We start from the raw sequence: 26,187 nt of genomic DNA, 5'->3' as shown, positions 1-26,187 counted from the left end.
ACTGAAAACTGAAGTGTGCAATAGATTGCAATATCATCCTATATTAGGAATTAGCTATTAGTAATTGAATATTTCACTGAGGATTTAAAATATTCAGCAAATAAACTGAAAACTATCATTGCCAGCAGGTGGCACCCTTCTACACTTTCTCATAACAAAAGCTGTGTGTGAAAGATACTGTAATCAGACACAAAGCTACATGGGAGAAAATAATTTAGGTTTTAGTGAACTCCATGTTTCCACATCTCCAACAGGAACTAGCTTTGTTTTTCCTTTGAAGTCTATTTTTGGTTGGGGACAGAACCACATCCACCTTACCAAGCAGGACACTAACTGGCTGGCAGAATGGAGCTATCCACAAAATTTAGTAAATTTTGTATTCTGATTCCCACATTTTTCTCCAGATAGCAAAAGTTGAAAATGAACCAACACTAGCTAAAATCTATAAGATGTAATAGGAGAACTAAGATTTTGATCTAAGTAAACCTGGATAAAATATTGTACACAATCAAAGATTTCAGTGCAATACTTGGTAATCTTGGCTGAAATGAATAAGAAACTAAGTAGCTAAACAAGGAAACATTGGTCTCAACTCTCCAGCAAAGCTTTTCCAAGACTCTGGCAACCATAAAGGGAAGAACAGAGACAAGAAAAGTAAAACCATAATTGTCTTCCTAGATAGTCAAGGTCATTTCGGCCATGTAGCAGAAAGAAGTAGAGAATGCCATAAACTTTCTTCTACCTCTGGAGAAAATAAGGGAACACCATGTGGGTCAACCAAATGTTTCTTGGCCCAGCACTGCTTTAGGTGAGTTGTTGTCATTGCTAACTCTATTTGTTGTTGTTGTTGTGTACCTTCAAACCATTTCATAGACTCGGGACTATGTCTGTTCTTGTTTTATTGTATTTTAAAGTTAATTGTATTGTTTTAATCTACTGCTGTAAACCACTCTGAGCCAAATTGGGAGTAGTGGTATACAAGTCAAATAAATAAATAAATAAATAAATAAATAAATTCAAGCTTATGGTGAACCTATTGCGGGGTTTCTTGTCAAGATATTTTCAGAGGAGGGTTGCCCCTGTCTGGCAACCAATCAAGCTGTTGGGACAGGGGGGTTGAATTATCCCTGTTATCAGCTCTGGTAGACACAGCACTTTGTACCAACAACATTCATCTGTGTATCCAAACAGTTTTTATGTTTCGGTCTTTCTAGTCACTTCCCATCACAAAATCTTCAATACGTAAGTTTAAAGAGATAGTTAGTCATCGTGGTTGCTATCACTGTTATTATTATGCCTCTAGCCAATATTGATGAGAAACTACAGAGAACCAGGCTGAAGGATTTAAGGGGCCATGGCAAAACATAAACAATGGTCAGAACCGCTATTATAAGGCTATTTGAAGACTGAATGGAGCTGAATGTGGGAGACCAGTTCAAGTCCTTCTTCCATTATAAAGTTCACTGGACAATTTTGACAAGTCACTACATACAAAAATGTTTCATAGGTGCAGCTGTAAGGTTAAAAATATTGATGTAAGAAAGCCCCAGCATTGAGCAATTAAACAATGTTACTGAGACAGGTACAAAGGAGTCTGTAGCCATTCTGGATTGAATCCCTTTATGGATTTCATTTGATTCATTAATACTGTCAAGGTTCTAACTCATCGCTGAAAAAAATTCCATATCAAACTACATGGTTTTACTGAAAATAATGCTTTAAAATTATGTGTCAAGAGGTGACTGAACGTTGTTATCACTTACAGTTGAGAACTAATGTCATGAGATTCAGCAAAAGGCATGGCAAGGCATTATGTTGTTCTGACCAATTTGATGTAAGCTCCGCCACAAGGTCAAACAACGGGTAAATCCCTGCAGTGTCAACCAGACTCTGCTCAAGTTTAAAATGAGGTCAGTAGGCCTGCTGGCTTTATTTTTTCAGCCCTAGGCTGATGAGATGGAGTATGGCAACAAGAATTAGGAATGCATTTACACTCATTTACACACTTACACACTCAACCACACCACCAAATAAGAGCCAGACAATTCTATATGATGACAAAAAAGGATCATAAAACTGTTCAATTGTAGATGCGTTTCCCATTACCTGTTGCAATCAAGTAAGTGAAAATAATTCTTCAACTTGTGGAAACTATAAAATTAATATGATATTTATTTTTGAAATACCACGTGTATTATAAAAGGGGAATAGTGTAGATTTGTGTGAGTAGAGAGAAAGAGAGAGATTACAGTTCCAGTGTTAAGACCTATTTTACAATAAGGGGCTTTGCATGATGTTTGGAAAGAAAGGATGTTATCAGCTTCGGAAAGCGTAGTTGAGAAATTTAAGGTAAACCCCAGAAATGCAAAAGGGGGAAACTGTAAAAATGACTCAATAGGTGATGTTATCCTTCACATTCAGGAAATACTATTTTGTAACCACAAACCAGTCTGCTAGCTGGACTAGCATAGAATAGAAAAGAAGATACTCCAACCCAGTGGTTTCCAACCTACGGGTCTCCAACTCCCAGAAATCCTAGCCAGTTTACCAGCTGTTAGGATTTCTGGGAATTGAAGGCCAAAACATCTGGCAGCCCACAGGTCGAGAACCACTGCTCTAACCAGCCAAGAGACCAACGTTCCTCATAATTTGCATCTACAGCCCTCCAAGAAACACCTAATGACACAAGGAACCACCACTTTAAGCCAGTGTGGTAAAGTGGTTTAAGTGCTGGACTGGGATTCCCAACACTTAAAACACTTGCTCAGCCACAGAAACCCAATAGGTGACTTTGAAAAGGCCACACTCAGCAATGACACCCCCCAAACATGAAACTCTCATGATAGGGTTACCATAAGATGGAAATGACTTAAAGGCACAAAACATGCATGTCTAGGCTGGCTGCAAAAAGAGCAGTGGCAGATACCTTGTCTCCTCCACCCCTTGCAACAAAAACACTTGACATTTACCTTTCAAACTATCTTCTGCATGTTCTAGGGTCCAGGGGGCTTCTGTTATTGTGTGCCTTCAAGTCACTTCTGACTCACAGCAATCCTAAGGCAAACCTTGGGGTTTTCTGTGGCTGAGAACGTACAACTCCCTCAAGGTTCCCCACTGGGTTTTCATGCCTGAGTGAGGAACTGAACCCTGGTCTCCAATCTACTACACCACACATGCAACAAAACACCACTTTCAATTCCTACAGAGCTGTAATGGTCCAGAGCACATTGTTATAGCTGCAATTTTGGGCATCTAGAAGTGACAATGCATCATTTCCAGTCACCTTGTGAACTTGGTGAGGATTCATGATGATCCTCTAACAGAGTATTTTAAGATCCTCTGAAGATGCCAGTCACAAATGCAGGCAAAATGTTAGGAGAAAATGCTGCTAGAATATGGCCATACAGCCAGACCCCAGTGATCTCGGCTATGAAAACCTATGACAATACATTTTAAGGTATTTTAAAACTATTTACGGTTCAGGGGAGGTTCTGTCCAAAAAACAGGGATAGAAAATTACTGTAGTGATTACTATTTGGCTACATATATTGGAGCCCCCATTTGCACAGTGGGTTAAACTGCCGAGCTGCTGAACTTGCTAACTGAAAGGTCACAGGTTCAAGTCCGGGGAGCGGTGTGAGCTCCCTCTATTAGCCCCAGCTTCTGCAAACCTAGCAGTTTGAAAACATGCAAATGTGAGTAGATCAATAGGTGCCGCTTCTGCGGGAAGGTAATGGCACTCCATACAGTCATGACAGCCGCATGACCTTGGAGGGGTCTACGGACAACACCGGCTCTTCCGCTTAGAAATGGAGATGAACACCAACCCCCAGAGTCAGACACGACTGGACTTAATGTCAGGGGAAAACCTTTACTACATATATTGAACAGGAAATCTCCTGTTCAGTTGTGGTTTAGCCTGTGATTAAACTCAAGCATATACAAAATCTGAAGTTTAGGCATGCCAGATTCTTATTTGTTGTTTTTTTTTCCCAGACTGGAGACTTGCTCTCTTGCATTTTTGCCCGAGAAATATGCATTCTGACAATGCTAACATAGACACATAAATAGATAACATGATCGAAATTTTCTTCTATACCGTGTTTTGTACTACATAAAATCACTGAGTTGGAAGAGACCTCATGGGCCATCCAGTCCAACCCCCTGCCAAGAAGCAGGAAAATTCAAAGCACCCCTGACATATAACACAAAATGCAGAAGTGAAGATAAAAGTAAATCTACATTCTTGGGAAACTGGGCACAAAGGAAAGAATGTAAGATGAATACACAAATCTACATAGAGATGAGCCCAAAGGCACATGAATGCAATTCACTCATGCAACAGTGCTTTCCTGGCTCCTTCCCAATGCAAACATCCCTGCATGTGTCCTGCAAAAGTAATATGAGCGAGAGACATCTTAATTACTGAAGGGAAAACATTTGAAAGGCTACAGCACCACAGGAGAATCACCAGTATTTATGGACGACATTTGCACAAGTAGAAAAGCCTTCATACCGGAGCAAGTCACAGCAAAATCCAAGCCATAAAGAGCAGAAGTGAAAAACTGAAGAATTATTGTTTCCATCTTTCTCTTCAAATGCTCTAAATTTTTAGAAGTGTTCGAAGTTTTGACTTGAAACAATAAATTTTGCTGAAGTGTCTGACAACTGAAAACACAATGGGTCAAGTTGTACTTTTAAGAATGTGTCTTAAAGGGTTGCGGACACACCCACAGCCCAAGCAGACATTGTGCAAGGCAGTACGTGCAGTTTCTGTAGCAACGCCAATGATTACTCCTAGAGCAAGGCACAGAGAGAGGAAGAGAGGGAGATCTCAAAATCCTTAACGTCCTGTAAGGAAAGAATGGATATTTCCAGTGACACTGGTGCTTGTGTGTGTGTGTGTGCGTGTGTGTGTAAACATCAATTCATCTAAGCACTTGGGATACCTCCCTTACTAAATGGTATCAATGGTAATTTTAAAAGCTCTCACTTTTTTTTCTTCTATCTTGTTTATGCAAGATGAGGTTTTATATATCCAGTTTAAATGCATAGGAATCTAGTTTCAACCTTCAGGCAGCAGGAAATTAAGGGCTAAGGGCCTGGGGGAAAAGACAAACATATCAAACATTTGCATAGACAGATCTTATATCATCTCAATAGTCTTTGCAGCACTAAAAACATTTAAGGACTATAACCATTTAATATATTTGCCTTTTGAAATACATAGTGCTTTTGATATTTTAGTACTTTGCGTTGTTGTAGCACCAATTGACTGATTCTTGTTACAGTAGACAGCTTACGGCAAACAGGGATTTAAAGCATGGGGTGTTCCAGTTAATACATCCATCTACTCATGCAAGCGAATTATTATGTTTGTTGTAAAGCCAAGCACACAAGTTATCCATAGGGAAGACGCAATGACCACTGTGCAGCAAATGCCAATCAAATTGCTCATGGGAAAGCCAGCCGAAGCTAAGTAAGATCAGATCAAGAGTCCCCTCCTTCCAATCAAGCAAAACTGGGAAATCAAGAGGGTCCTTGGTTTGTTTGTGATATATGGACACCTGATCTTTCACATTTTCTCCTCCCCTCCATACAAAAACTAGTTTTTTTTCCTAAGTATGAGAAACAATAATTTAAAACCCACAGAATATTCAACAGCCAAAAATATCACATGGAAGAATTGAAGACAGCAAATCAACTAGTACATATCACACAACAGAAGAGAGTTTTCACTGGATGCCCACTCAAATTGAAGATGAAGCCAACACAAGGTGCAATGAGCACAATTATAGTGAAGTGAGGTGTGTATTCTAGATTTAGAGTTTAGAGTTGTACACTCAATCACATGGGACTCAAGCATGTGTCCCCTCTCAAGTTCACCTTTTTTGCGCATAAAAGTGCCCTTCAAACTCCAGGGAGTGCGATTATGGCAGTAATTTCTTCCCATTTCCATCCTCCTCTCTACTGATTTGGCCTCTGAATGAAGTAAAATAGTTAACCATACATATACACCCTTAGGCTTGGGAGGCAAACATAGGACCTCCAGGTGTTTTGGACTTCAACTCCCATAATTCCTAACAGCCTTGTAGCCACGGTGGCACAATGGGTTAAATCCAGCTGAACTGCTGACCTGAAGGCCAGCGGTTTGAATCTGTGAGACAGGGTGAGCTCCAGCTTCCCATGTGGGGGGGGGGGGGGACATGAGAGAAGCCTCCCACATCCAGGCATCCCCTGGGCAACGTCTCTGCAGACAGCCAATTCTCTCACACCAGAAGCGGCTTGCAGTTTCTCAAGTTGCTTCTGACACAATAAAAAAGTCCAAAAATTCAATTTGTTATTGGTTGCTGTTTTGATGCCTATTTTATATATTGTTATAATGTTGTTAGTTTTATTTTGTTTCACACTGTTGTTAGCTTTTTAATGTATGTTTAAGTGTGTGATTGGGTTTGGCCTCATGTACACCACCCTGAGTCCCTTTTGGGGAGGTAAAAAAATTATTATTTGCCCTAGCCTGCTTTATACGAATGCCTGGGATCAAATTGACATCTAATTTAGTATGTTGTATTAGTGAAGAAGATTGCCTTTAAAACATATTCTATATGAAGTTTATGTGCTACAGATATCACTCAATGTTCATAAGTAGTTGAACTGAAATATCTGATCAGAACAAAATTCATACATCACGTTCATTCCATAAATATAATTTATATCTGAAATTAATTGCAATTTTGCCATTGCCAACGTAACTTGTATTACATAAGTATATTATGCTTCTAATTACCGTATATACTCGAGTATAAGCCGACCCGAATATAAACCGAGTCACTTAATTTTACCACAAAAACTGGGAAAACCGTTTGACTCAAGTATAAGCCAAGGGTGAGAAATTCAGAAACTACTGATATATTTCAAAATGAAAATAGATACCAATAAAATTACATTAATTGAGGCATCAGTAGGTTAAATGTTTTTGAATATTTATATAAAATTGTAATTTAAGATATGACTGCCCTAATCTTCTTCAATGTAAGTGTGCTTACGTAGCCTTCCAATAATAATAAAGACAGTAAAATAATAAATGGAATAATAATAATAGAGTGAAATAATAAATGGAATAATAACAATCATAGAGTAAAATAATAAATTTAATAACACTTATATAAAATAAAATAATAAATGGAATAATAATAAAGTAAAATGATAACTATAATAATAACAAATAGAGTAAAATAATAAACGCAATAATAATAATAATAATAATAATAATAACAGAGTAACAACAGAGTAAAATAATAAATAACCTTGACTCGAGTATAAGTCAAGGGGGACTTTTTCAGCCTAAAACAAGGGTTGAAAAACTAGGCTTATACTTGAGTATATACAGTAATTCATTTTTTCTTTAAAATAAATATCCAATCTACATCTTTGTAGAGGGCTGCAAACAGACTGAGGTTACCAACAGACCAGCAATAAATGTATAAATAAATAATAAATGTATACCTGCAAGTATATTGGTAAAAATTAAAAAATACAAAGTCCCCAGATTTTCCAGGATCTTATCTCCCACTGTTCTGGAGGAGTCTATTCATTCAAACAGATTTGATTAAAGGAAAGGGCATCAGGAAACACAGTTTCACTTCTACGCTCTACAACATTTTCATTATACCAATTGTTGATCAAAGCTGCTCTTTGTTCTGCAGATAACATCAAGAGGACAAACCTAAACTTCATGGTAGAGGAAGTCTTAAAATAGTGCTTCAAACTATCCAATGTGGTGAACTGGCCAAAGAACCAGTACCATATTTAAATCATTCTAGTATTGTATTTTCATAGCTTGCTGGAAGCACAGTACAGGCTTGCGGCCAAGCACCAATTCCACAAACCTCCAAGTAAAGAAAGAAACTATCTGGATGTCTGTAGGAAGTTCTATGTAACAAAATTTGAAAATAAATTCTGTTCCTGGTTTGAAAGTGTTATTATCTGTTTAATTGTGTGGTACTTAATTTGAAAGTAGTTGTTATACTCCAAAAACTTTATTTTTGTGGTGCCACAAGATATGTTTAGTTGGTTGAAACTCTACAAAATATCCATTGAAAAAGTATAGCAAAATGTGCTGCAGGATGTTCCACAAAAACAACATTTTGCAATTTAATGAATGGTTTCCAAGATTTTATGACAGAACCAATTAGAAAATGACATTTATAATCCAGGAAAATGGTGTTACATAGTATAATCTATTTTAGATTATTTTTTAAAGGCAACAACCTTTTTCTAATGTAACTGAAGTAGTTCCATGGAATTTCTACCACTAAATTTAGTGTGAAGTAATAGAATCTCTTTTCACAGTTGTTCTGGAGGCTATTCTTTTTCACCAAGTAGTATCTATAAGAAGTTCTTCGCTTTTCCATCATCCTTTCTTAACAGTTGTCAATTACTTTATTATAATACTTTGAAGTCTTAGAATTTTCTCCCTCAAAGCAACACTTTTTTTTATTATTCCATCTATATTGAACTTTTCTCTCATAATGGGACTCAAGGCATCTTACTGTATAAGTAAAACAAAGTCTGAAATGATATGAAGGCACACAACAAAATAAGTAAATAGTAAGAAACCAAATTATTGCTGATTAAATGTATAAAGTGCTGTAGAATCTAGAACATCTAGAATGTACAGAGCAGAAATAAGTTTTTGAATAAATATAAAATGGAAGAGAAATAAATTAAAACCAAGAAAAAACGTTTGCATATATATATTTAGCCAAAGTCATACCATGCATTTGCAGCACTTCAAATACTGTATCTCAAGGAACTGAATTAAGGTAATGTGAACAGAATCACATTTTCAATTGCTAATTAGAGAAAAAGCAGCCTACACTACCAAATCAGGACCTAAACAGAAAAAAACACATTCCTTATAAGACAACATCTAAAAACCGAAGAGTTACGGTAAAAGGAAAACAAAATCAATGCAGATTAAACACAGAACTTGCATAACGTATGCTGAGTTAGACGATTTCACACACAAATATTTGTTCATTTGGCAGATACAATATAGGCATCTTGATACGCACAGTGGTATTGAAAGAGGAGTAATCATTTTAGGCTGCAAACGTGTACACACTTAATTTGGCATAAGCCCCACTGAACACAATGGGATATACTTCTGATTGCAGTGTTAATGGCTCAAAAGGCTCTTGCAGAAAGCTATATTACAGCTCAATGAGACAGCAGTCCTATTTACTGACTGGGTCTGACTACAAGATCTTTTGTATTGTGTAAGACTAATCTAATAAACTTTTCTATTAGCTAACCAATATATTAAACCACAATTGTGAAAATATAACCGAATTTTTCCTTCAGAAATAAATAAATAAACTTCAGCTCACTGATTCATATAGATAACCACCTTGGCTTTTGATCTCCTATCTTTCTACAACTTGGTAACATGTGATGCATATATACTATGCTGTTTTCAACCTTAATTTTTATATAGTCTAATACACAATAGGAATTCTCCTTAGAAGACTAGCATTTTCTGGTAAATATGAATTATTGTATTCCAGCTTGTAAATAGTTTCAATAAAACATAGTGATGTTTGCTTGCACTTTCCCTTAGTTACAGGAATGCTAAAATATACTATTGTCCTCAACTAAGAGATCATGAGTTCAGTCCAGATTTTGTACTTAGAGCAGAGCACTGGCATATGTGAGATTTTAGTAATGCATGGAGACCCTCTGGATTTGGTTGTGGATCTACACCAGGGGTCCTCAAACAATGACCCACGGGCCAAACCTGGCCCCTCGAAGACATTTATCCGGCCTACAGGGTGTGGAGAAGGGTGAGTCCCTCTTTGGGGCCGATGGCAGGAGAAGGTGACGGAGGCAGCAGGCAAAGCAGCTTTGGGGCTGCACCGCCTGCCATTTCCCTGCGCCCAGCCTGGCCTTCTCCTGCCATCAGGATGGGGCCTCGTCTCGCCCCAATGGCAGGAGAAGGCAAGGGAGGCGGCAGGTGAAGCAGCCGCTTCGCCCACCGCTTCCCTGGGCTCCTGGCTCCCCTCTTCGAATGATAATTAATCATTCTCATTGGCATCCTTTCAGTTTCATTCGGCATTTCTGTAGGGTCCATTTGTTTGAGGTGGCCGCTTCCCCAGAGTTACAAGCCACACTCTTTCAACCTCCACAATAATGATTTAATCAGAGTTGGACAGTCTTACCTTAAATTACAGTTCTATGCAAATATTCAGAAACATTTAACCTACTGCTACCTATTGTTACTTCAACTGATGTAATTTTATTGGCATCCACTTTTATTTTTATTTTTGAAACAAGCTTGGCTACCTAACATTACCCAGGTTATTTGAAAAAGTCAAATTTTTAATTGTGCAAAATGCATAAGGTTGTGGGTGAACTACAACTCATATCATGCCAAGTTAACCTCAAAAAACTGCATCAGAACTTAAAATTTGTTATGTTGGGCAAGTTTGCTCAAGATACATCTTTGGTGAGATTCAGTCCAGCCCTCCCAACAGTCTGAGGGACAGTGAACTGGCCCCCCTGTTTAAAAAGTTTGAGGATCCCTGGTCTATACCTAGTACAATCAAGTCTAGTCTGACCACACATAAATGAAGCTGTACACACTGTATTTACAGACTGTGTTTAAGCAAAGAAAATCTGTACTTGCTGAAGTTTTTGCGGTCCATGGGTTTTAGAAAATTTCAGAAACATTAAAAGAACACCACTGTATCTTCCTCCTATAGAGTGAACCATTGGTATATACTCCACTGAGCTTTGTTTCCAGCACCCCACCATGGATATAAAAATTTGTGCATACTCAAGTTCTGTTATATACAATGGCATAGTATATAACAGTATACAGAGGGCGTCCCTTCTATAAAACAGCAAAATTTGCTGGTTTATAGTTTGCTTTTTGATTATTACCTTTTTTTTTGCATGGGGTGGAGGGGATATTTTCAAGCCCAGAATGGTTGAATCCATGTATACAGAGTCCATGGATACAGAGGACATGCTGTATGCATGTTATACACTTAGGCCACTTAAATTTTACAGGTTCAAACTTCCAAAAAGCATTCATGATTAAAAACAGCTTTTCACAACAATGTCAAACCAGATGTTTCAAACAGTCAGAATAGAGACACCAAATTCCAGTTTTATAGTTCACTCAATTTCCAAATAAACAAATGAGTACTTGTGATTTAAAAATACATTAGCAAATAAACATTGATTTACAAACCTTTGGTGTGTTTGGGTTCATGCAGGTCAGTTTTGAGCTCCCCAGTACTGGACAGGGGCACAGTGACCATTGTGATCCGTGGGTAGCAGACTGGACTTCTAGATCAGTATGGTAATGCTCTGCCTGGGTTACTGGGATGACTATCACAGCAGGAGTTTCCTCTAAAAAGGGGTTGGAAGCAGCAGCCAGGCTGTTCTGCAGAAGCCAGAACTCAGAATAGCTCTGCTCATTCAGATGCCATCTCAATAGTCTAAGAATAAACCCACTGTCTGACTGTATACTTTTAAACTCTATTCAAAATTTTGTTTACTTTAAACCTCTTTGTGACTTAGGAACTATCCACTAGTATGTGAACAAGCACCTCCACCCATATTAAGTTGCCCACGCAATAAAGTCGCCAGCTCCATCAGAAGTCACCTTTGCTACAACAACAGTGTGGAGATTTTCAATTGAAGCAGCCCAGCTATGGAACGCCCTTCCCAGGGAGATTATCTCTTGCTTCAACTTGCTAGGCAAATACTTTTTCAAAAAAAAATACTTCAGTATTTTAACTCCCCTTTTTTACCATCTTGAATATTTTTAACTGCCTCTACTTTTTTTCTAGTGGGGTTACATATTGGTTTAATTTTTGCAAACCACTTTAAGTTACTTGAGGGGGAGGGGGGACCATAGAATTTGCTTGACATAAGTAAATAAAAATATCATGAAAGCAAAATTGTCTCAAAGAAACAAGTACAACAAGACAGACAGCTGGGCAGATCCAGTTTTCTGGTATAGAAGCCATTTCACATGGCCTTCAAAACAACATTTTATCTTCCATAATTATGCAAGCAAGGATGGAGAAAGCATGGCACTTGCAAGCCACCTTGAGCCCCACTACCAAGAACGAGGAAGGATGTTGATGATGACAATTTCCTAACACATTGTGAGGGGGTGGGTGGGTGAGCCTTCAAGTCTCTTGTCAAAGTATAGTGACCCCATGACTTTTTATAGGCTTTTCTTAGGCAAGAAATTACCAACACCACATTAAACAATTATGAATGTTTATGTTGCTTATTTTGTTCATTACTATTTAGTTAAATTTGACTTATTGTAAATATATGAATGAGAGTTCTAAATTACCCAGACATAAACATTTAATGACAACTACCAATCCTGTGAATTGTGTGCAAACTACATCTCTAGTTCAGATAATGATCATGATTTCCCATTTGTGTTTCTCCTCTTGTTTCTTCCATTTAGGTGTCAACAGTATCAATCACCAAATGCACATTGTGTTGAATGAGAGCTAGGATAGTATAGCGCAGAGCTTTCCAAACATTTCACGTTGGTGGCACACTTTTTAGACATGAATCATTTTGCGACATAGTAATTCAGTTTGACTAGCAAAGTGGAGGTTAAACAACACCTTATAAGAGATACAGATACATATCTAAATTGTAAAGCAAAAAGTATAGGGATACAACATTTCATAAAAATCTAAGATTTTTGCCATTTATGAGTATGTTGGAAAGCTCTGGAATAGAGTTATAGTGTCACATTAATGCTCTGGGAGACCAGAGTTTGAATCCACACTCAACCAACGAATACAATTGGGTGATTTTGAGTAGGTCACACTCTCAGCCTTAGAGAAAGGCAATGGCAAACCCTATCTGAAAAAATCTTACCAAGAAAACCCTAGGCTAGGGTCAAAATAAGTTGAATTCCTTTTGGACATGCTATCTTGTTATGCAAAAACATCTCACATTTTAGGAAGCTTCTGAAATTGTACACTTCAAAAACACATTTATCAAGCAAACCAAAGGAATATCCACACTACAGTTAATGCAGTTTGATGCCACTTTAACTGTTATGGCTCAATACTATGGAATCATGAAAGTTATAGTTTTACAATGTGTTTAGCCTTCTCTGCATAAAAATAGTGATGTTGCACAAAACTACAAATTGCGGACTTCCACAGCTCTGAACCACAGTGGTTAAAGTGGTTTTAAACTGCATTAATTTCACAGTGTAGATGCACCCTAGGTATAAGGATACATCTACACAAGAGAATTAATGCAGTTTGACATGACTTTAACTGCCATGGCTCAATGTTATACTAGAACTTGTGGCTGCATGGGGCACTAAAGCTCTCTGGTATAGAATTCTAAATATTTGATATTCTAAATATCAAAATGACAGTTTCAACTAGTTCCCCCCCCCCCCCCCGAAAGCATACTTCAGAGAGATATGTAAATATGAAAACATCAAGTATAATTTCTTAATCCTAGAGACAATGCCTTGGCCAATTGTTGTAAAGTAGTAACAGATGTTAAGTGAAAACAACTGTAAGTGCAATGGAAACTACTTTATTCAGAAAAAGAGATATTTGGTAAGATATATTACCACAAAAGCTTAACGTCACTTCCAAGGAACTCCAGGATTGCAATTTAAAAGCTCATGACCCTTTCAAAGTCTTAGCAAGAAGAGCACCCACATTGGCAATGAAACTACACAACAATTTTTACTGACTCAATTTCTGTGAAGCATGAAGTTAAAGTAAACATTTCAAAGGGGTATATGTGCAATTTACAAAACAAACCTTCTTATTCTTCCATGAAGTTGTCTGATGGACTGTGGTGTTTACTTGCTAAGTGATCTGAGCATTTTATTTTGAACCTTGTTCTTCAGGAAATACTATCATTAATATTATTAAATCAAGCTACTTAAAAGCTCAAGATAATCAACAATCTATATTTTTACCTGTATCCTCCCTAGCAAGCCATAGCAATGTATTCCTAGCTACTGAATGAAATGTCACATCATGGAGAGTTCAAAGGTTATACAGAGGACAACTCAAACCAATTTATTTTCAGTGGTTTGGGCATCTGAGGCTGATTTTAACCATTGTTTTAACACTAAGATATGTCTGTAGGTAGCCCAAGGGTCATACTTCTCCCACTACATCAATGCAGTTACAATCAAATTGTTTGTTGACATCTTTCTTGACAAGGCTACTACAAAAAGGCAAGTTATATATTTATATCATTTTTGTTTAACATTTCCAATGACTTACTAGTGCCTGCTTTATAAGGAAATACAAATAATTTAGTCTTCTTGAAAATCATCCAGTATCACACAGACTGGAGTAAGGATAATGCATGCAAACTAAACACAATAAAACAATTTAACTATGAAGCAAAATACAAAGCACCTTCCAATAAAGGTACCGTGATCTGATCTTTCAGATTTCAGGACATTTAAAAATACCTTGAGAGTAGCAAAATATAGCCATGTTGACCACACAGCAAGGTAAAATAAAATCCACAATCCTCAAAATAGTGACAGCTTTATTGGCCAACCAAGATGCACAAAACTTATCATGCATCTTCACCAGACAAAGGAGAAGAAAAGTGATGGTGCTAGAGTCTCGGGGAGCCACCAGGACCATCAGCAATTCAGTATCAAGAATATTCCTACTCAAAGTATGCTTCACTTCAGTATGTTACTTATTATTTGCTCGGTGCATTGGTTACTAAACAATTTCTGCGATGGAAATATGCAATAAAAGTCTTCAATGGACACCACAAAAAAGAGTACCATCAGAACAGCTTGCGCTTGGCTGAAGACTTCTTGCTAATTCACAATGGAAAACATCTTAATGTAACCCATCATCATGACAAAGGAAATAAGAAAACAGAAAGAAACTTCTGTCATTTGTGAATACTACTGTCCTTGGCCAACAAGAACTGGCTTTAAGAGGGAGCAAAGATTCAGAACCTATTACCTGTGAAGAATCTTTGCACAATGATGGTAATTTCAGGGCCTTATTGAGATCTCATGCCAGATTGAGAGAAACTGACCTGAAAAGCCATCTCAAAACTGAAGCTATGAATACCTAGTATACTAGTCCTCAAATAGAGAATGAGCTAATAGACATTTGTGGTGACAAAATAGTCCAAAAATTATTGAAATGTGCAATTTTGTCAGATGAAACTTTGGATGGCACAGCAAGATCAATGGCGCAGTCTATGGGTGGAGAAGTTGGATTCCTCACATCTGTTCAAAGCAGACCTGTAAATGCAGCATCCAGACAACTTCACCAACACCAATGGAATATTATAGGCTAAATGTGTACATCCCATTTCTATTTTTATCAATTTTATACTACTTTCCTACTTCCAACAGACCTCACTACCTCTGAGGATGCTTGCCATAGATGCAGGCGAAACGTCAGGAGAAAATGCCTCTAGAACATGGCCATATAGCCCGGAAAACCTACAACAACCCAGTTTTATACTAATTTATGCAATGTTTTTGATACAAATAGTAACAGAAAGCCAAGGAAATAAAGAGAATCCACTTTAACACGGTTCAATCACTACACACAGAGAGAGATGTTGAAAGTGTACCACTTGGCAAGTACATACTTCTCCATTTTTGCCTATTTTCATCTTAAAAGTAGGAGGAGGATTCTTACGATATTACAATGATGCAAAAACCCAAGGTCAAGACTGTGACAAAAATGACAACTGAGTGACAAATATGTGCCTGAATGTTGTTTCCAGAGGATGCATGAAAGGAATATAAAGCAGCCTTAAGGAAACATTTTGTAAGCTTCTTTTAGAGAGTAAAAAATTACACTCATTCTCATATTGCAGAGTCCTAATGTAGTGTAGTTGTATCAATTCCAGTCTTCTAAGCTACAAAACAAACATGTCTACAAAGATTCAAAGTAAGCTCGAAAGCAGGGGTCCTCAAACTTTTTAAACAGACGGGCAGGTCACAGTCCCTCAAACTGTTGGAAGGCTGGATTATAATTTGAAAAAAAAATGAATGAATTCCTATGCACACTGCACATAGCTTATTTGTAGTGCAAAAACACTTTGAAACAATACAGTAATTAAAATGAAGAACAATTTTAACAAATATAAGCTTATTAGTATTTCAGTGGGAAGTGTGGTCCTGCTTTTGGCTGGTGAGATAGGATTGTTTTTGTTGTTGTGTGCTTTCAAGTCATTTCAGACTGAGACTGAACCTTAGCGAGGGCCGGGTAAATGACCTTGGAGGGCCGTATCTGGCCCTTGGGCCATAGTTTGAGGACCCCTGCTCTAAAGCATTATGCATTAGTATGTGTTAGGAAAAAGAGAAGAGACCTATCTTTAATCAAGCATCAGAAAGCATGGTTACTGAACATGGTTCCTCTCGAGCTAGATATCACAACAGTAGGGACCACATATTATTTTCACACTAAACTGGTATTCAATGAAGCTGAGTGACCCATTTTCATTCCCATTCCCTGTATTGCCTTTCTATTACCCCAACTCTGCCTACCACTGAAAGCAGCAATTTAAAATTAGTTCTTGGGGGTGGAAATAGGAACATTTCCACTTTTTTATTACATCCGCAGAGCTAGTATAAACATAAAAAGGGGCTTAATTGTGACTTCAAGATCAAGACACTAGAGAATGAGATCGAAAGAACCCATATCTTCCCTTCTCAATCTGTCCTCTCAACCAAACCTAAGAGAGATAGATGGGTACAAAGAATGACTAAGATTAAAAATAACTAAATTATTTGCTTATATAAAGATTCTTAACCAGCTACAAACTCCAGTTGGGAATCCATTAGCCTTAAAATACAATTGCTGTCAATGGCAACACATCCCCAAACTACAGTTGAAGCAGCAGAAAGTAGGGAGCAAAAGAGCACAAGACCCCCATAGCCCAGGTCTCTTAAACATAATTTAGTATTTTACTATATCTACACTGGCTGTTAAATTGCCATCAGGGATGGCCCAAATCTCATCCATTGTGGGCAGGGGATTCAGGGTTGGCTTCTCAACACTTCCAGGTAGGGCTAAAAAAGGTGTTTTGCCTGAAACCTTGAATTGTTAATGTTAGTCCAATGTGACAACACTGAACTTGATTGGGGAGGTCCCCCCAGCTCCAAACGCACACAAAGCTGCCTTATATTGAGTAAGGACCATTGGTCATTCACAGAACATAACTTTTAAGTATGCACATGGCCACCTTAAAAATACATTTGGTATCCCTGAGACATCCATGAACATGCTGACTCAAACTCAGACTTTTCCAGAGAAAAACACTGCCCTTATTAAAGACAATGAGCAAGGCATTTACATAACTTTCAACTACCTCTCCATAATTCCTGCAAGTAGAAGTTACTGTCAATATATAGTAAGACCTGAACTATCCACGAGTGACTAGCCTTGTCATTGGGTAAGGTGCAGGCCAGGTCTGGGAAAACTTCGGCCCTCCAGCTGTTCAGGCCTTCAATTCCCACAATTCCTAACAGACTACCAGTTGTTAGGAGTTGTGGGCGTTGAAGTCCAAAACAACAGGAAGACCAAAGTTTGCCTGTGCCTGGTGTAGGCTATCGTCAACAGCAGAAAGTAGCCATAGAGTAGGGGAGCAGTTATTCAATAATATTACTAGCCCTGTGTTTTGTTCTCCAAATCTTCAATGCTCAGATGCCAAAACAAGGTGGAAATTACCAACATGAAAACAGATCCAAGATTTAGATAATATAAATCTAAATGGATGTGAAAAACATGGAAAATTGTATTTTGATCCAATCTGGCATGAATAACTTGGCATCAAGAACATATTGGGTAATGAATATTCATTTAGCTGGAGCTCTGCCTTATGCTATTATGAGTTTCATTACAAAATTCACTTGGCCAATTTCCTGCACTTAAATCGCTTCTTTACAAATAATGGATAAGATCAGAGGAACAGAGTCCTTGCTGAATCAGACCAAAGACCCATCTAATGTAACCTACAATGAGGAGGATCATCCATGAGACAGGACATATACGTACCTATTATTTGCATTCTGCTTTATCTCTCTAAAAAAACAGACCATGGCAGCTAACCGTAAAAGCAATACAATACATAACTTAAAACCAAAAAAATATACAAACATTAAAATAGAAAATCAAACTGTTAAGAATACATACCCGCTATTAAAACCAATAAAACAATTTAACAACTCTATTTAAATACATAAAGCACATGGACTCAAGGGCTTGAATTCTATCAGTAAAGCAGATCCACTAAATGTAATGGTGAATCAGCACTTATGGGTTTACATAAGTGCTGATTCACATTAAACAATTGACTGAATGGGTGTGGTCCCACTTGGCCTATCAATAGCATTCAAGCAGTTGCTATACATAAAGATCCTGCCTCCAATACTTCAGGTCACTGTGGCTAAATAGCAACTTACAACCTTATTCCATGCAGAGAGACCACAGAATGCATTCTGGGTTTCTGAACTGGTGCTACAGAATTAATTCTTTTTGAATGTTTAAAAAAGGTTAATAAATATTAACCATTACTGTGTAAAATCCTCTTTTAAATCTTTTGCTATCATTACAACTTGTAAAAACCATCTCTAATTAAACACCACCACCAAGTGATAAAAGTAATTTTGTCTTTATCTATTATACTTCAGTATGTGTGTATGTTTGGCTGCATGCTCTTAATGAGACATGCTGCACTATCACAGGATGTCCACGCCCCCCATCACTGGAAAAATTATACTGTTTAGTATAATTTATTTTACTAAATTATACTGTTTAGCCAGTATTGCACCACCTGATATCCGTCGGAAAGTAGCAGACAATAATGAAAGGACCAAGGTAGTGACATCGCCAGCTCATCCCGTTTGGATATCTGTCATCACACCAACACCTTAAATCAAGAATAGTTTACTAAAATCTACATAGATACTCGCAAGAACACCTCAGCAAGTGAGAGTCCAAAAGCGGAGGGCTACAACCCATAACCTCAATCTATGGCTGATACCAAATGAGAGACATCCCCCTGGGTACACAGAAGACTGGGTGACTTGGAAGGCGCTGAACAGACAACACTCTGACAACATGAGATGCAGAGCCAACCTTAAGAAATGGGGACACAAAGTGGAGTCTGTGACATGTGAGTGTGGAGGAGAGCAAACCACAGACCACTTTCTACAATGCAACCTGAGCCCTACTACATGCACAATGGAGGATCTTCTCATAGCGACACCAGAGGCACTCCAAATGGCCAGCTTCTGGTCAAGAGACATTTAGTATAATGCCAAGTTTTTAACTTTGTTTGTTTTTAAATACATTACAATTGTACCTTCAATTTGCTGCTGCCACAATAAATAAATAAAATGTGTGTATGTGCTTTCAAATCGCCTATTCACTTATGGCAATCCCATGAATTGCCTAGGGTTTTCTTAGGAGAGAAACACTCGAGACATGTTTTTTCCAGTTTATCCCCCTACAGCACCTGTTATTCATTGGAATCATAGAATCCTAGATCAGAGAAAGACAGGGATGATCCCCATCCTGCCATGCAGGATCTCTCCCAACTGATAGCCATCCTGCCTTTGTTTTAAAATCTCCAAAGAAGGGGACTCCACCGCACTCTAAGGCAGGCATCCTCAAACTGCGGCCCTCCAGTTGTTTGGCCCTCCATCTCCCAGAAGGCCTAGTCAGCTTGTTCAATGGTCAGAAATTCTGGGAGTTGGAGGCCCAAACAGCTGGAGGGCTGCAGTTTGTGAATGCATGCTCTAAGGTAGCACATTACACTACCAAACAGCTCTTACTATCAGGAAGGTCTTCCTAACATTTAGATGGAATGCTTTTTCCTATAGTTTGAATCAATTGCTTTGTGTAGTACATTATGGAGCAGCAAAAAACATGCTTCCTTCAACTTCAAAAAGACATTTCAAATGTTAAACATGGCTATCATGTTCCCTCTTCTGGACAATGCATTCCAGGTGAGGTCTACAGTGGGACTATGACTTCCCTTGGTATAGGTACTACTGTACTCCTATTGATGCAGCCTAGAACCAAATTGACTTTTTCAGCTGATGCATCACACTGTCGAATCATGTTCAACTTGTGGTCTACTAAGACTCCAATATCTCTTTCACATGGACTGACCTAAAGCAAGGGGAGTTGTCATCCGAAATTTAATCGTTGTTGCTCAATGCTATATTATCTTGGTATTTGTAGTTTGGTAAGGCATCTGCACTCTTTGGCAGAGAAGGCTCAAGTCCTTGTGAAAATACAGCCCCCATGATTCCACAGCACTGAACCAAGTTGGTTAAAGTGGAGTCATTCTACAGCATAGTTGCATCCCAAGGTTTTCTTTTCCATTGCTGAAAGCTTTGTTTTTAAAGAAGAATTTCTAAGCAGGCGGCAACTGTAATGGTCATAACCCAAAGTGTGTACCTTTTGCTGCTGCACATGACATTTAACAGCAAATACTTTTTTATGTTTCAGGGTTTTTGGAATTGAGGAGCACATTACATTTGATGGTGCATTAAACTCGAGTAAATATGGTACAGTACTTTAAAAGTAAGTACCACACAATTAATCAGGAAATAATACGTTTAAACCAGGAACAGAAAATATTTCAAATTTTGTTACTAGTGTAATCCAAGTCATGGATTCATTATTGAATAGCACTTGGCCCAGAACGATATACTGGTGCACTACACTGGTCACTTCTCTCCAGGATGAGGAGGAGCCATTGGTCAGCACCCTTTAGGTTCAGCCAGTCAACCAGTTACAAATCCACCTGACTGTAATATTGGTTAGCCCATATTTTGTTACATTACTTGAAAGAATATCACGAGAAACCTTTTCAACAGTATTACTAAAATCAAGATATGCTATATCCACAGCATTCCAAAATACTCAAAAATACACTGAAACAGTGTATTTTTATTATATATTTTATATTACATGTAATATTACTAATAATATTACAGTATAATGGAATAGTACAATATAGTAATATATAATAAGAAGAGAAGGCTGAGAGGAGATATGATAACCATGTATAAATATGTGAGAGGAAGCCACAGGGAGGAGGGAGCAAGCTTGTTTTCTGCTTCCTTGGAGACTAGGACGCGGAACAATGGCTTCAAACTACAAGAGAGGAGATTCCATCTGAACATTAGGAAGAACTTCCTGACTGTGAGAGCCATTCAGCAGTGGAACTCTCTGCCCCGGAGTGTGGTGGAGGCTCCTTCTTTGGAAGCTTTTAAGCAGAGGCTGGATGGCCATTTGTCAGGGGTGATTTGAATGCAATATTCCTGCTTCTTGGCAGGGGGTTGGACTGGATGGCCCATGAGGTCTCTTCCAACTCTTTGATTCTATGATTCTCTATGATTCTAATACTAATACTGTGCTATGTTGCAATATAATATATTGTATTTAGATATTACTTGTAAGCCACTTTGGGTCCCCTTCGGAGTGAGAAGGGCAGCACATAAATATCTTAAATAAATAAATAGAGTGATACTTTTGCTTTTTGATAGCTCAGTGTACACAAACTTTGATACTAAGTAAATGCTACCAAAAGCAATTTACAATAGCCTGTTCACTTTCACAGGGTGCAAGTCAATCACAAAAGTGGAAAAACAGAAAATACAAAACACTTCTAATCTGATAGGATGCCTCTCTAGGTCTGCCACTAAAAGTTGATGACTGAATAATGCTAGGGACCTAAACATTCCCAGGGAACACATATTAATCAATTCCACAAACATTCAAATTCAAAAATATTAAATCTGCAAATAGGAGCCAACTGCACATGCCTACAGCAGGAACACACTACAACACATGAGATGGAATCACACTGCTTTCTACACTAAGTTACAATGCAGAGTGGAGCATGTTAAACCACTCCCAGTATATAAAAAAGCTCATTAAGAAACATCTGCCTGACAGCTACTACTGCTTCCAGTTTGGCACTTAATTTCTAAATGAGAAATATACACAGGTTCATGAATGGGCCAGGCCGTTGACTTTGTGCAGAACAAGCTTTTGGCAATAGGCAACCAGGTGAAAATGTTGCTGCTGTAGTCAAGTTATCCTTAGATTGCTATAAACCCTGCCTGAGAAGCAAACTATGGTCTTACCTTTTAATAGTAAATACTCAAGTGCTGTTCACTTCCTAGAAGACCCTGGATCCAACCATTGACTGTTGCACAGTGCTGATAAATTGACTTACTTATTAAAAGGTAACGGTTTTCCCTGACATTAAGTCTAGTTGTGTCCTACTCTGGGGGTTGGTGCTCATCTCCATTTCCAAGTCAAAGAGCCGGTGTTGTCCATAGACACCTCCAAGGTCATGTGGCCGGCATGACTGCATGGAGTGCCGTTACCTTCCCGCAGAAGCAGTACCTATTCATCTATTCACATGTGCGTGTTTTTGAACAGCTAAGTTGGCAGAAGCTGTGGCTAACAGTGGAAGCTCACCCCGGTCTCCAGATTCAAACTGCCAACAAGTTCAGCAGCTCACTGGTTTAACCTGCTGTGCCATCAGGGGGCCCTGACTTACTTATTACACCAGTGCTATTCAATGTACTGGTCCCTGAGCTATTGGTTACCCATTCCTGGCAGGTTTGGGGGAGAAATAATAGTAGCCAACACATATAGATAAATATGTTGGTATGAATTTGCCTTCAGGTCACCTGTCAATTTATGCTGATCCTCATGAATTAGGCAACACATCCTCAAAGATGGTTGTGCCAGCTCCTTCCTTTGAAATATAACCTACAGCACCTGGTGTTCATTGACAGTTTCCCATCCAAGAACTAACCAGAGCTGACACTACTTAGCTTCCAAGATCAGATGGAACCTGGTGCCTCTAGGATTTTTAGGCTGGCTCTCCATCTCAGTTTGCTTGCCACTGTCTTGGGCTCAATCATGGCACTTTTGGTTAATAACTCACAATATGGAGAGGGCAAAGTTTCCTGTGAAGGTGGAATTTCTGCCTCGCCAACTAAGGGGCCTGAAACAGCAGCCACTCAAACTAGGGCTGGGGAATGTGAACCATTTCCAGAAGCCCTCACAGCTGAGGAATTCCTTCCCTGAAGCAGTGGATGCCTGGATTTCCTCCAGTGAATCTCACACACTCTGGTTAAGGAGGATTCAGGTCTAAAATCTGCCTTTTGAGTCATGAAACCTTTCCAAGTACATAAACTAACACATTTTTATTCAGCAAACAATAGTTGCTTTTCTGCTTCAAAACAGTGTTGCTTGGGTCAACGTGCTATTCCTAAAAACAGATAAGACCTCTGAGTGAGAGATGTGGAGAGAGATATTGCTTTTCCAACATAAGAGGGACCATACCATACAGTGGGCATGGGCCAACTTGGGCCCTCCAGGTGTTTTGGACTTCCACTCCCAGCATTCCTAACAGACTCAGGCCCCTTCCTTTTCCCCCTCTGCCGCTTAAGCAGCTGGGGGGGGGGGGGAAGGAAAGGGCCTGTGGCTGTTAGGAATGCTGGGAGTGGAAGTCCAAAACACCTGGAGGGCCCAAGTTTGTTTTCATGGTTTTTTCCTTTCTGTTGAAATTGTCCACATGGTTGTGGATTTCAATGGCTTCTCTGTGTAGTGTCTGTGTCGAACAGCTGGTAGGCTGTTAGAAATTGTGTGAGTTGAAGTCCAAAATACCTGGAGGGCCCAAGTTTGCCCATGCCTGGTTATGAAGTTCCTCGGTGTGGTAGTCCCTGGACTGTTTTGGGTCCACAAAAACACGGTGAATTCCCAGGGAAGAAGGAAAGATTTGTAGTCAGGGGGCACTAATGCAGCCTCAAAGTGTGATAAATTAGATTCCCTTTTTCTGGAGATTTTTAAGTAGAGGCTGGATGGAAGTGTTTTGATTGTGTGCACCTACATGGCAAGACTGGCCTTGGGGTCTCTTCCAGATCTGTGACACTATGGTGGGTATGGGCAAACCTGGGCCCTCCAGGTGTTTTGGAATTCTTAACAGCCTATCGGCTGTTACATGCAAAAACTACATAGAGAAGCCATTGAAATCCACAAGCATGTGGACAATTTCAACAGAAAGGAAAAAACCATGAGAATGAACAAAATCTGGCTACCAGTATTAAAAATTCTAAAATCATAACAGTAAATAAAGAACATCACTCAAAAACAGGGGAATTCCAGACAAGAAACCATCAGGGTCAGCTAATCACCTCCCAACAAAGGATTCCGCCTGGCAGCAACCTGCCAGGCTTTGAAGCTGCAAGGCCATTCAATGCTAATTAAGGTGGCCAATTGCAACATTCAGACTTGCCTCAAGCAGACAAGAGTTCTTTCTCCCACTCTGGACACTGTACAGATATATAAACCCAATTTTCCTAGTTTCCGACAGACCTCAAAACCTCTGAGGATGGCTGCCATAGATGCAGGTGAAACGTCAAGAGAGAATACTTCTGGAAAGGGACATACAGCCCAAAAAACTTACAACAACCCAATCAGGGCCACCTTATCACCTCCCAACAAAGGATCCCCAGTAGGAAGCAGCCAGTCTTTGAAGCTGTAAGGCTATTAAATGCTAATCAAGCTGGCCAATTGGAACATTCACAACTACCTCCAACAGACAAGAGTTCTTTCTCCCACCCTGGACCTTCCACAGATATATAAACCCCATTTTCCTAGTTTCCAACTGACTTCACAACCTCTCAGGATGCCTGCCAGAGATGCAGGTGAAACGTCAGGAGGGAATGTTTCTGGAACATGGCCATACAGCCCAGAAAACTCACAGCAACCCAATAATCTAATCTACCCCACTCCAAGGCAGCATTAGTCCCCTCTGGCTACAAATCTTTCCTTCTCCCACTCTGTGGAACATCACAACACACAAAACAGGGGGTCCACCCCAACATGGGTGAAGGCCACTCCGCCGCTTGGGTCCCATAAAGCGGCTGAGATGAGAAGCAATGGCTTGAAAGGTCTAGTGTCCGTCCACGGTGGTCACTCTGCCTCCTTAACAGCTTGAAAGGCAGGTCAAGAACAGGGCGCCCCAGAGGCAGAGGCTAGCCTGGCTCCTTCTCCTCCTCCCCGGAAGCGTATGTAAACACAGGGACCGACAGAAATAGAAACGCGGGTGGCGGGGGCTTGGAAGGAAAGGCAAGGCAGCAAGACTGGCCCACGGACAAGGAAGAGCTTGGCCCTTTCAAGCGGAAGGAAGGGGAAGCCAACCCCCCGCGGGCCCTGTCTCTCCCCACGCACGCCCCACTCACCTCGCCAGTGTCGCCCTTGCCCTGTTCGCTCCGGGCTCGCCCTCTCCTTCTCCTCGTCCTCCTTGCAGCACCCAGAGAGCGACATCCCTGCCTTGCCTCGCCGTGTCTCTTCCTCGGGAAGGAAGGAAGGAAGGAAGGGAAGGGGTCCAGCCCAAAAGCTCGCTCTTTCTCTCTCCTCTCTGCGCGGTCAGTCAGGAAGGCATGGCGGGTCTCCCACGGGAAGGAAAGAGAGAGGGGGCTTCTTCTCCGGCCTGGCTCGGCGAGGAGGGCGGGGGGAGAAGCCGGGCGCCGTCCGAAGAAGAACGATGGGGCTGACAGCAGCCCTTCCAAGCCAGGCGGGGCCTTTTTATACCCGCGCCCCGTGCCGCCACACGTGAAGGCGCTTGCACACGTGACGCCTCCCCTCCGAGCCCCCTCCCTCCCCTCCCAACATCCAGCCCAAAGCCAAGGAAGCCAGGTTGGGGTTTTAAAGGCGCAGGTGGGCGCGTGTTTCCCCCTCTCCCGCCTTGAATGGACGTCCACTGGATTCCCTTCAGAGAGTGCTGCACGTCTAGACGCGCCACTTCCGAGTGGGCTTGCTGGCGGGGAGGGGGTGTGACGTCACTGCATCCACGCACTGGGTCACGTGGACTTGTTTGGGTCGTCCAAGGAGGCAGGGGCACTCCTCCTCCTCCTCCTCCTCCCCAGAAAGAGAGGGGAAGGCGCTGCCCGGGGAATGCCTGTCTTTGGGCAGCACTCTTACTGCTGTGATTCAATGCAGTGGAATCAAGGGAGTTGTAGTTTTAGAAAGGCTTGGACCTCCTTCCCTACCAAGCCGCAGCTCCCCAGGATTCCATAGCATTGAGCCCTGGCACTGGAAGTTGGGTCAGATTGCATTCATT

The 26,187-nt window shown here is 40.0% G+C and overlaps 1 protein-coding gene across 1 annotated transcript in view; it reads right to left on the bottom strand.

Annotated features, from left to right (window-relative positions):
• The window catches only part of PFKFB4 (6-phosphofructo-2-kinase/fructose-2,6-biphosphatase 4), a 79,240-nt gene extending 53,341 nt beyond the window's left edge, over nucleotides 1-25,899 (bottom strand). Inside the window, exon 1 of the mRNA XM_060765897.2 lies at nucleotides 25,307-25,899. Coding sequence (XP_060621880.2) covers nucleotides 25,307-25,391 — 85 coding nt within the window. The 5' untranslated portion in view covers nucleotides 25,392-25,899. The remainder of the gene's footprint in view (nucleotides 1-25,306) is intronic.
• Nucleotides 25,900-26,187: the final 288 nt, after the last annotated feature.

Source organism: Anolis sagrei, chromosome 2, assembly GCF_037176765.1.
Source record: "Anolis sagrei isolate rAnoSag1 chromosome 2, rAnoSag1.mat, whole genome shotgun sequence".
NCBI lineage: Eukaryota > Metazoa > Chordata > Lepidosauria > Squamata > Dactyloidae > Anolis > Anolis sagrei.
The sequence above is the reverse complement of the archived record's forward strand: the minus strand, read 5'-3'. Positions and strand labels throughout refer to the sequence as shown.